Source organism: Vombatus ursinus, unplaced genomic scaffold (assembly GCF_900497805.2).
Source record: "Vombatus ursinus unplaced genomic scaffold, bare-nosed wombat genome assembly UNPS02010639.1, whole genome shotgun sequence".
In the NCBI taxonomy this organism is placed as follows: Eukaryota; Metazoa; Chordata; class Mammalia; order Diprotodontia; family Vombatidae; genus Vombatus; species Vombatus ursinus.
Genome location: NW_020950417.1, coordinates 1382053 through 1394197, shown reverse-complemented (window position 1 = coordinate 1394197; position 12145 = coordinate 1382053). Strand labels below are relative to the sequence as shown.

Sequence of the window (12145 nt, the reverse complement as noted above, 5' to 3'; positions counted from 1 at the left end):
AAAAGATCATTGGATTTAGCCATTAGAAGACCACTGATAACCTTGGAGAGAGCAGTGGCAGAATCAGAAGCCAAATCCTAAAGGATTGAGAAATGAGTAGGAAGTGAGGAAATGATGGCACATGGCCTAAATAGCCATTCCTAGGAGTTTGAAGAAAAAGGAAAGAGGAAGCTTGGGTTGAGGTCTTGCCCCGGTGAAATTAAGGTTGTCATCAGATGTCCAAATAGGATTTTAGGGGAGGATAATAATTCAGTCATGTGACACATCATCACAATGCCCCTGTCAAACAGGTAATATCAGTATTATTATCCCCATTTTGTAGATGCTATTCTAATAGTCTGGTTGGACAGAAAAATATTTCTTGCAGACTCTTAATCTTTTGTTTGTATGTTATGGATGTCTTGCTTAGGCGTTGTGAGTGAACACCTGAGACACCTGAAGGCCCCTCGATAATAATGGCATCCCTTCATCCACCATTCTGACATGTATCAGCTGAAATGATTTTTACTGGAAACCTAAACCAGGGATTTCTTGGTTGCTCCTTTCAAGTAACTTTCTTTTACATAGCTTTCCTTTAGTCTTTTGTTGTTTTTGAGTCATTTTTTCAGTAGTGTCTGACTCTTGCTGACCCTATTTGGGGTTTTCTTAGCAAAGACACTGGAGTGATTTGCCATTTCCATCTCCAGCTTATTTTACAGATGAGGAAACTGAGGCAAACAGGGTTAAGTGACTTACCCAGGGTCACATAGCTAGCAAGTGTCTGAGGCTGCATTTGAACTCATAAAGATGAGTATTCCTGACTCCAGGCCTGGCACTCTATCTACTGAACACCACTGAACCACTTAGCTGCCCCTTCATTCAATTAACAAGCATTTATTAAACACCTACTTTAGGCCAAGCACTATTTTAAGATTTACAAAGTATTTTATTGTGTTATCTCACTTTATCCTCACAACAACCCTAATGAGACAGGTACTAATGAATGACATTAGCTTCATTTCACATATGAGGAAAGTGAGCATCAAAGTGATTTGCTCAAGGTCACATGGCTAATCGATGTCAGGGACATTTATTCAAACTTATGTCTTACTGATTTCAAGCCCAGCACAGGTCTGGACCAGTTAAATGCTTATTAAACATTTAACACTTCATTAATTAAAAATCAGGAAGACATACATTTATTGCAACAGAGCAAGAAAATACCAAAAAATTGGAATACACACAGCCTTCATACAACTCCTTGTAATAGGAACTGACCTATTGGACACCATTTATTGGAATTATAGAATAAATTTGAATGTAAACTACAATGACATGTAGCTTCCACCATGTTTGAAGCCACAAATCCAGACAAGATGAAAGAGAATGAAGGGAAGGAGAAACTCTTGGGTTTTATTAACTATGGGAGGAGACTGCTCTGAGACGCAGAATTCTTCAAGGCCATCCAGCCGCACAGTAGTGAAAAAGGTCCATTTTCATGCTTTTGGTAATAAGGATAGTTAATGAGCTAAAAAGTCTCAATTTGTCTAGAGCTGTCCCATGATACTGTCTCTCCCATCCTCCAAAGTGCAGTGTAGAATACAGTAATTTTAATTTTAAGGTAATTCAAAGAAATTTGTTTTAACAGTTTTGTGAGAACGCTCATCATAAATGAAGATACTTTAAAATGTTGCCAGGCCAGTGTTCGTACTCACTGGCCTAACTGATTTTAAAATGAGAAGGAGTTAACTGGATTGGAAATTTCTCTACCTGTTGTCAGTGCTGGCAGGGGACAGAAGGTGGGTTTTTTAATTTTGTTTTGAAGATAAATTATAAGTGGCGGTGGTCACTGATGACCTTAAGATTTTGGGGGAGATGTGTGCTATTGTGTAAAATGGGATTATAAATTATCTGGAATTCGAGGTCAGTTTGATATGCTCATGAGGAGAAGAAAGCCCCCTGTTGTCTGATGCTCAGTACTGCGCCCTGCTCAGTGCTTTGAATTTGTAGGATACACTGTTACTTTTTTTGTCCTTTTCATCACTACACTGTTTCATATGAAAATGACCTTAAAAAAACAGTGGACCTTACAATAGAGTCTTTACTAACAGGTTGTTGTATTGGTGTGATGGCTATGTGAATTATAAAGGGGATATGATTGATATATTTCTGAAACCTTCACTGCTTTTGAGCCTGAAACTCAGTAACCTTAACAGGGTGGTGAGTAGCTGGGAGGTAAGGCCTTCAGGGCAGGGGAGAAGGTTTCTGGGCTTATCTATCTTTGGGATTGGAGGTACTGGGAGTTGTTGCCAGGAGGCTGGGGGAATAAGACGCAGACCCTACAACTTCTGGAAATGTCAGTGTTTATTAAACATTTAACACATTTGGGGAGTCTTAGGGGAAATATACAGAATGTAGAAAAACTCTAGGCATTCATTTCCCTGTGGCCGGGAGTGCATCCTATCTGTCTGTTCTTTTCTCTTTCCATTTTTGCTCTGGGTTTAGTTTTTTAAAAGTCATTCCCTAAGGCCATGGCTCGGCTCCGCACCCTCCCTGCCCCCACCTCACTTCCCTACTTCCCCACGTGCCTTCTCCATACAGAAGTCCAGCCCCAGATCCTTGCTCCAAGGGGAAGAGGGAGGGGCACCTACCCTGGGAACAGAGGACCTAGCTTGGGCCAGCCCACTGATTGGCCTGGCTATCCCTGTATGGACTGAGGATAGAGTGGGGAGGGTATAACACTGACCATCAGAAGCCTCATGACGTCATTTGTTCTCAGTCATGGGGGAGGAGGGAAGACGGGACACTACAAGAGAGCAGAAGGGGTAGGCTGGATACAGATAAAAAATAGCAAATAGAGTATTTTTTAAAAAACCCTAAATCAACCCCCTAGGAAAGCTTGATCTAGGGTGTTAGCTGGGGATAGGAGATGGGGAACTAAAGAAGGGAGCTGGGTGATGTGTCTTGGAAAAGAGGGTAGAGGGAGAGGGGCAGGCTGAGTGGGAATGGGGGCCCCTCTCTTCTCAGCACCAAACACACAGCCATTATTAGGGTTGTAGGTAGCAGGGAGGAGTAGGCTCTGCTGGACTCCCTGAGAGCCAGAGTTGGAGGGGGAGAGTGAGGTACCTGGGGACTATGGCTTGGAATGAAACTTACACCTTGGGGTGGGTTGGGGGGAGGAGAGGAGAGAGAGAGAGAGACTAGGCAGAGATGGGGGGCACTGGGCAGGGGTGGGGGGAACCTAGGCCCCCATGTTCTGGCAGGGCCTGAGGGGGTGGTCACTTGTCTGAGTCCAAGCCCATCATGGTCTTGAGGGCGTTCTTGAGGCTGGTTCTACTGGGGGACTTGACCGCAGGCCGGAGCTCAGCGCCCAGCTCATCCCCTCGGAGCTCCATCTCAATGACCACTACTTGGGAGCCTTTGGAGGGCTCTGCCCCAGGCCCCCGGACCCCTGCCCGGCCGGCTAACCGCTATTTCTTGTCTTTGCGAGACTCCCCAAGCCCCTTAGACTTCTTTTCACTAACTGCTTTGGTGCTCCGGGTGTGGTCCAGCATGGCATACAGAACAGGTGTCTACAATAGGGTATATTGAACAGAAATCAGTTCTCCCCACCCTCACACCTGCCCCATTCCTTTCTTACACCTCCCCTGCCTTCTTTCTCTTCCTATGGTCCCTTGCCCATCATCCCCTCCCTGATACCCCTTCTCCCCTGGATCCCTGGAGGTTCCACTGACCTGCCGGCCTCGTTTAGATGAATCCTTGGCAGCTTTGTGTGGCTTTCCCTTCTCCATGGCACTGCAATGAAAGGGGGGGGGGCTAGCATTGTGACTGCTGTTGGGGAGGCCCCCACTTGAGACTGGAGTCCCAGAGCTTTTGAGTTTTCCTTTCTCAGATTCCTTTAACAAACCCCTCCCCACCTCCCACCTCTCACTCCATACACAGCCCTGCCCCACCGTGGTGGCCTTCCCTGACTGGCCTTCGGTCTTCCCACTCTCCCTTACCTGAGCCTTCTCTGCAGAGCAGCTTGCCTCCTGAGCCAACAGTATCGAATCAAATAAAAGAGAAGCACCAGCAGCAGCACTAGCCCCAGGACACCCCCGATCACAGCACCGAGCACCACCCCGTACCTGGTGGGCACTGAGCACGGAGGGAAGGGAGAAAGAAGGTTGGGAGGAGCAGGGATCTTCTACCTGCTGCCCCTTACTTCCTGAGGGGTCCCTTCCATAGGTAATAAGAAGGATGCCAAACTTCCCCCATGATAGATGGTGGGTCATATTGAGCCTTATTTTTGCAGTGTAAAAAGACCAGGAGCCTTCCCCTTACAGCTTGTAATAAGAGACAAGCAGAGCACACAGTGTTTCCATTGTACCTTTGCAGTTAAGTTCTCTGGCTTTTTCTTTTCAGGAATCTCTGCGGTTCTTCTTCTCTCAGGCCTATATGAGGTACTACTCATCCCCTAGCCCCCCTCCCTCCTGTCTTCTGGACCACCGTCCTAATTGATTTCCCAGTTTCCAGTCTTTTCTCTCTCCAACATGTTCTCCACAGAGCTGCCAAAAATAAACTTTCCTAATACACCTATTACTCTCTTGTTCAAAAACTTGTGGCTCCCCATTGCCTCTAGTACAAAGTAAAAATTTCTCAGTCTGGCAGTTAAATCTGAATCTACCCACCTTTCCAGCTTTCTTTCATATCAGTCCCCTCAGAAAACTATGTTCTAGCCAACCTGTCCCATTAGGTGTTCCTGAATGAAATGCTCTTATCTTTTGCCTTCATGAATTGGAACAAAGTATCTGCCATGCCTAGATGCCTCCTCATGGAGACTGCCAGCCTGATGCTTCCTCACACTTCCTCTTATCTCCTTGGCTTTTTTTCAAGGATCAGCTCAAGAGCCAACTCCTCTCTGAAGCCTTCTTTGACCCCTCCTTCCTTCATTAGTATTCCTCTCTCTCAATTTACTTGTATTGTACTTATTTGTATATTTGTTGTATGCCCCTAGTAGAGCCTAAGCTCCTTGAGGACATGGATTGTGTTCTTGCGTTTTGTCTTTATATTCCCACTGTGTAACACAATGCCTTGTACATAGTAGTAGTTTAGTGAAAGTTCATTTGTTTAATTGAACCCCATCCTTCTCTCTCTTCCTCCACCCCTTCCCCATCCTCATCCCCCATACCTTTGTCAAAGACGTAAAGTGTGACCTGAGAAGTCTTGCCAACAATGTCAGGTGGGTTTTTTACATCGCAGGTGAAGGTGCCATTGTCACTGTAGTCTAGATTGTGGATGACAATAGAGCCATCCTTCCACTGAGGGTCCCCAACCCACTGGATCCTCTCCTTGAAGGTACCCACTTCATCGATGTAGGGCTGGCCTTTGGTATAGTGGAAAATCTATGGTATGGAATTCAGATAGAAGTGGGTCTAGGGTTCTGGTAAGTGGGGATGGGGGGAACATTGCCAAGATTGTCTCTTCTCTTCAGTGACCTAATCTGGCATAGGGACAGTGCTGGGGCAGAGTGGGATGGAAGGAGAGTGGGAATAGAGAATGATGCCAGGAGTGTGGGCACTTAGTCACAATAGCATCTAGGGGATGTACTGCCATCTACCACCCACTGTTCCTATATCTCTGTCCTACTAAAATTAGGGTTAGGGCCCCTACTTACTTCACCTCAACCCAAATTCTGTTCCTTCCTGCCCCTAGGTCCCTCTCCTCTGAGGCTTAATGGCCCTCCCACTCTTCCATTTTTAATTTGCTGGGTTGCACCCAGGCCCTCACCGAGATGGCGTCCCGGCCACCCTCAGGCTGGTAGCGCCAGGTGAAGGAGATGTCCTCTGAGACCCACTCGCTGGACCAGAAGGAACAGTGCAGGGTCACCTTGGAGCCTACTTCGCCATGGACCTCCCTGTCCGTGTAAACCACAATAGCCTGGGCCGGGAACAACACTGAAAACACATGAGCCCCACCCAGGTCAGAGCTGGCAGGGAGCTACACCAAGTACACGGTCAAGACAATGAGCAATTAATATGAGGCGCGGGAAATCAGTGACCCAGGAGGCCACACAAGGATGGAAAGGGTCAGGCCTGAGGAAATAGGAATGGCAGAAACATGAATTATCTGTTCCTAAAGTCCTAAATCTCTGAGATCTCAACTGGACAGATCTTCATAAGCTACACATCTGTCTCTGCTTTTCTTTATTTACTGTGGGTCAAAAGAAACCAGCACTACAAGTGAATCATCTTAATGCCTTTCAAGAGGCAAAGGGGGGATTACGACTGCTTTCCCCTCTCTCTGCCTAGAATCATCTGTGCCTTTTTCTCCCCTCACTCCATTTTTTATTGAGTCTAAACAGAAGAGAAAAGCTGAAGAAACGACCACAGAATGGGAACTTGTCCTTGATGAAGGTCAGAGCCATGTTACCTGGACACGGACTTTGTAGGACACAAACTTTCTAATATTCATCTCCTGTAGTGATTGCACCCAACTGAGGGAACAGAGACAGTGCTGTATCTCCTCTGCCTTTCCCAGGAGGACAATATTTCTGGCCTTGGATCTTTTAGGGGGAGGGAGGTGTCTAAGGTAGGAGTCACTGAGCCACGCTCCCCTTCTGTCCAGGGAATTCGCTTTGGACTTGTTGGCTAACTAGCGTCCAGGGTTGGAATCAACTTAGTCTTCCTTGTGCCAGCCTTGGAGCCTTGGCATCTCGGATGAAAAAGATGAAATGGGACCATCCACCCCTGTCTCTCACTTAGCCCATCACCCAGCTGGGTAGGGACTTTCGCCTGAGGGATGTTTAATCAGGACAAAGATGCAGACATAGCCCTTGCTCGCCATAGAACTCTCCTGAGGTATCTGGCACCTTCTTGTCCATCTGCCTTTGTGGATATTGAAACAACCAAATCCGGGTGTTTTGACTTGAAGCCTCTTTTAAGCACTCTACCTTTGCTTTCCCCCTCCCTTAAAGCCCACTCTGACCCTGTGTCTCCACCCAGGGCTGGCACAAGGGAAGTGCTGACAGGAACACTGTGTGTGGGCAGCACCCCAGGGGGTGATGGCGGCTGAAGGCCCCTTTGTTCCCTGTGCTGAATGACGGCGTGGGGTGGAGGTGGGGTGAGGGATTAACCAAGCAGACAGTGCTCTATTGTCTGGCCTGGTCTTCGACCCCCTCCCCCAACACTTCCCCCCATACCTCCACCTCAGCATATAGGAACATCACAGACAGCCTCTGGCAGAACCTCCCACAGGGTGGACGTTCTTCTTCAGGTCCAAATCCTATCTCACCTTCATCGGTGTAGACCCTTGCCCCTCTGCTCACTCAACAAAGACGGTTATTGTGAACAAACCACTTGATAAATCTTGGAGCTCCAAGTAAACAAGTTATTATGGTCATTATTATCTCTTCACCATCCCCATCTCTACTACTCCCCACCCTCAGCTTTTTTTAAGGTGATGAGAGGCTCAGTACAGCCTACCCAGGACAGCTGGAGTTCAAGGCTTCGGGTTCCTCAGAGACTGCTGCTTTGACTTGCCCCACTCCATCTTACTCATTTCTCCCCATTCCCCACCCCCTTCTCCAGACTCTGGGCGGCCAAGAACACGGCAGATAGGCCTTCCCTTCCTTACCCACCCACTGCATGACATGCCAAGTTGGGGAGAGGAAGAGAAGGATGTCAGAATGCACAGAAAGGAAGATGGCTCTATAAGAACAGTCTAGCACACGTATCCCTCCCACCCAACCCTCCCAACAGACAGGCAAAGATAGGAGTTGTTCCTCCCAAGAACCTTGACAACTAATTAGTTCCAGGATCCCTCCCCCGGATCACACCTGACCTTTTCTCTTGTGGTCAACATCAGGATATTTGTCAGAGTGTGCTGGGGGGTGGGAGGGTGGGTGCTAAGTGGAGACTGGGGACCAGGTATACTGATCTTGCCCCCTCCACACCCTCCCTGACATCTGTCTTGGCAGACTCAGCTATAGCTCTGAGAGCAGCCTCTTTTTCCACACCTGGGTTTCAGCACAGCCCAGTGAGCTCTCTACAAACACCCACACACACCTACTCTCTCCCTGCGGAGTATGTCTCTCCCCCCCTCACCCCTTCCTCCCCCCTCTGCCTTACACCAAGTTCTTGTTCTTCTCTTGGAGATAGGGGTGGTGTGAGCAACAGGGAAATAAGGGTGTGAGGGCACAAGGAAGGAAGGCTGGGAGATAATGGTGTAAGATACAAGAGTATGTTTGAGTGTGCCTTTGAGGGTGTATGCAGAGGGTGAATTGGGGGGGGACATCTCCACTTACCCAGAAAGAAGAAGAGCAGCACGGTCAGGACGGGAATGGGTGTGGCTGGGGAATCCCCAGGAGCCATGGCTGGGCCTGGGGTTGGGGTTGGGGCCAGGACGCCTGAGGGCCTGGGAAAGTCCTGGGAAGAACAAGAAACTGAGCAGGGTCTCCTGGAACCCGCTTAAAATCCCCTGGGGATCCAGCCTAGGTGGGGGGGCTGGCCTGAGTCAGTGGCCAATTGCAGTATGGCATGTGCAATTGGGGGGTGGTGGGGAGGGAAAAGAGGAGGGGGGCAGAGCTTAGGGTGGAGAAGGAGCATTGTGTGCCCTGGCTTGGGAGGGAGGGTGCATACTTCCCTACACAGACTGCTTTGTGTGAAATGGCCTCCCTTCTCCCCTATCTGGAATGTTAAGGGGGTGGTAGTGGTGGTGAAGTAGAGGCAGCAGCAGCAGCAGGGATAGAGACACACAGCTCTCAGATGAGGGGGGACAATAAAACCCAAGTCCTGGGTCCCCAGGGAGCCCTCTTGAGGGGCTCCTCCCTAGCATCCTCACCTTCCATCTATAAGCTGGGGGATATGTGTGTATGTGTATAGGAGTGAGGACATTTTTACCCAAAGATCTCTTAAGAAGATGCTCTTGTCTTCCCTTTTTGGGGACTTTTGCGGCCATACAGACCTCTGGAGATGTCTAGGTCCTCTAGGAGTTACCTTACTCATCCTCCTTGCTTCCAAGACAGCCCTTCTGAGCAGAGGGATCTCTTGCCTATTAGAAGCCGTTTTTCCTCTTTCCATTTCTCATGACACATATCCTTCTCAGTTAGGAAGCTCTTCCTTTTAGCAAACATCAGTGTTATATACTATTCTCTTTTCTTTGTTTGAATTCTCATTGGCTGCGACCTTGGGGGTTCTAACTTTAAATCTCTCTTTACTCTCACCCATTCTCCAGCTAGGCAGGGCCTCTCTAGTGTCAGACAAGGTGCTATCCTATTTTCTTCTCACCTTTCCTATTTCTCCTTCTCTGCCTTATACTATCCATCCTTGTTCTCCTTCACGGGGCAGAAGGTGGATGCTATGACAGATGGACATGCTAAGGTATAAGGTGGGAAGACTTGGAGACAACTCAACCTTCTCAGATGGAGGGTAGCAACTCCACTTACCCCGACAGAAGAGAAACACAGTCAGGATAGAGTTGGGGATGACAGAGTATGGGAATGCCAGGAGGCACGGCTTGGGCAGGAGTTGAGGTCAGAAACCCTTGAGGGGTTAGAGGAGACACAGAATAAGGGCTCCTGGAACCCTCTCACCCCCAATCGTAGTGACTATGCTTACCCATCCTAATTGAGTTTGCTGCTGCAGATGGAATTCCCCTCTCCTTGCTCTGGGGAGTCTTTTCAGTCAGCTAGTTTGCTTCAACTCCATCTACAATCTCCGGTCTGTGGCTGTGACCTGGTCCATGACGTGTATAAGGATATATTTGTTATTTAAGATTTTTCAACTACAAGTGCCATCCTTTTTAATACAAACAAGATACTACAGCTAGCTCTTATAAGATATCTATCTTATGGAGCTCTGTGTATGTGTGTGTATATATATCCCCCTCTCCCCACATTCACATATCTCTGTAGCCCAGGTGTGACACATTTTGTTGTTCAGTCATTTCAGTTGTGTCCGATTCTCTATGACCCCATTTTAGGGTTTTCTTGGCAAAGACACTGAAGTGGTTCATATTGTGTGACACAGATCCCAACTTTCTCCAGGGAGTCTCTCCCTTGAGTGGGGTTGGCTGGATCACCCTACTTCTACCCACCCCAGAGAGCCCACATTGAGGCTATTACTCCAGCTGTGAGATTCCTATGGGTAACCCTATTGTGGGCTAGTCCTACTAACACCGTAGCTCATAAGCCTCCACTGCAGTATTTCCCATTCAACAAATTAGCCACTAAGATTTAATTGATTTTAAAAAAAAACCTATATTTTTAGAATAGGCCTCCCTATTTTATTCCGGCTGAAAAATGTACAGAAAAATGAAAAATACTGATGAGTTTGATCCCATGGCTGATCAGCATAGAAGTTTTGGTCTGCTCTATTTCTAGTCTGGGATATTTCATCCTTCCTTAGGCAGTCTGGTGCCCCTTACCACCACCCCCCCATTTCCAGGGGCTTACCATATTCTAATAACAACTCTCTAAGAGATGGTGTTGACCTGCACTGGTAGAGGGTAGGCAAGATGGCTGAAGGTGAAGATGAGGGCAGGACACATGGTCTCTGAGAGTACAGAGATGAGTGTCTTGGCTCTTTCTGGGTATGTTCTCTGGAGATCTACTGTGAAATTTATTTTTTGAATCCAAATGTAAAACTTTACATTTGTCTCTATTGAATTCATCTTGTTATATAGTTGACCCAATGCTCTAGCTTGATGAGATTTTTTTTGGGGGGGTGTGTATGAGGCAGTCAGGGGTTAAGTGACTTGCCCAGGGTCACTTATGGCAGACTTAGTGAGGACACCTGATGAGCTTTAGCCCTAGTGAGCTCAGAACTCCTGCCTCAGCTTCCCACAGTAGCTGAGATTATAGGTATATATTACTATACCTGGCTACTCATTAATCTTAACTGAAATATTTACTGCAAATGCAAAGCAGGCACATAGTATTTACATAACGTTCCAGCCATTAATGTCAATCACACTATCCTACCTATGCATGGAATCAGTGGAGAAAGTTAACATACATTCAAGTCTTTGGCTAGTATTAACCTACAAATAGCCAGCACAATTCACAGCTCTGGAACTATGGACTTCAGTATCCTCTTTCTTTTTATCAAAGCAAATGAGATAATATTTGTAAAGCATTTAGCATGGTGCCTGGCACATAGTAGGCACTTCAGGAATACTTATTCCTTTACCTTCCCTTTGTTCCCCCTGTCTCAGGAACTGTCAATAAAAGCTCCTTGATGAATGTAGGTTCTGTGTTAAACACATGCTTCTGCTACTACGCAGAACTGATCCACATTGTGTTTGACTAACACTTCACTGGGCATGACATCTTAGATTAGTCAATCCAGTGGGCTGCCTTTCTGGTGCTTTGCTTCCAAGCTTCCCTCTGTTTAGCTTCTTCACAGAAGAAAATCATATTGGAGAACAGGGTATATTCTCTTATTCCTAAAGCTGCTTACACCTAGACAGTAACTATAGAATCTGTCACTTTCAGCTTTGGACTTAGCTGATGCCTTTGGCCAAATTCCAGTTATGGTTTTTAGGAAAAAGAAAAAAATCATTATCCTAACATTAATAAAAACTTCTTCTTCTTCTTCTTCTTCCCCTTCTTCTTCTCCTTCTTCCTCTTCATAAAAGAGGACACAGGTTGTTGCCTCTGTTCCTTATTCTTCTTCCCAGCAGCTGGTGGCAGTACAGAGTACTGTAGCCTCTCATAGGTCAACAAATTTGTCTAACTGAGCAGTGGAGAAATATCTCCTTCACACTGTTCTGAAATCTATTCTTTCACCTCTCACCTCCTCTCTCTTCCCAAACCTTTTCTGTTCTTTGTTTTGTTTTGTTTTGTTTTTGTTTTTGTTTAGCAGCTGGTTCTTCTCTAGGAAAGATCCCACTTAGTGACCAAATTCTCACCTGTCAAAAAACAAGTAAATTACATTTGCCTCATAATCTGGTTTTTTAAATTTTTTTTTTGCCTCATAATCATAGAACAGTTCTGGTGTCCATATTTCCCTAGTTCTTAACCTAAAACTTCTCCATTTCTTCATATACACTTCACTAAAGCAGACTGTTTTCCCTATTTGCTTCAATGTTCTACAGCTTGTCATATGCAAATGAGCAACTGTTGTCTTAGAACTCTGTGTCAGACTTGATTCAGTAGCTGCTTTTCTTTGAACACTGAGATGGACCT

At 46.6% G+C, this 12145-nt stretch overlaps 1 protein-coding gene across 1 annotated transcript; it reads right to left on the bottom strand.

The window, feature by feature from the left end:
* Positions 1 to 2364: 2364 nt before the first annotated feature.
* On the bottom strand, positions 2365 to 8384 carry MPZ (myelin protein zero). Its single transcript, XM_027854872.1, has 6 exons — positions 8264 to 8384; positions 5749 to 5915; positions 5150 to 5363; positions 3981 to 4116; positions 3714 to 3774; positions 2365 to 3551 (listed from the first exon to the last, which is right to left on the bottom strand). The coding sequence occupies exons 1-6, from the start codon at positions 8328 to 8330 to the stop codon at positions 3450 to 3452; spliced, it is 747 nt and encodes a 248-aa protein (XP_027710673.1). The 5' UTR covers positions 8331 to 8384; the 3' UTR covers positions 2365 to 3449.
* Between the last annotated feature and the right edge of the window lie 3761 nt (positions 8385 to 12145).

Excerpts from the sequence above, each read along its gene's own strand:
- MPZ (XM_027854872.1), bottom strand. The coding sequence starts at position 8,330 with ATGGCTCCTGGGGATTCCCCAGCCACACCCATTCCCGTCCTGACCGTG. Across the intron at positions 5,916-8,263 it reads GCTGCTCTTCTTCTTTCTGG|TGTTGTTCCCGGCCCAGGCT; the intron begins GTAAGTGGAGAT and ends ATGTGTTTTCAG. Across the intron at positions 5,364-5,748 it reads GTGGCCGGGACGCCATCTCG|ATTTTCCACTATACCAAAGG; the intron begins GTGAGGGCCTGG and ends TCCATACCATAG.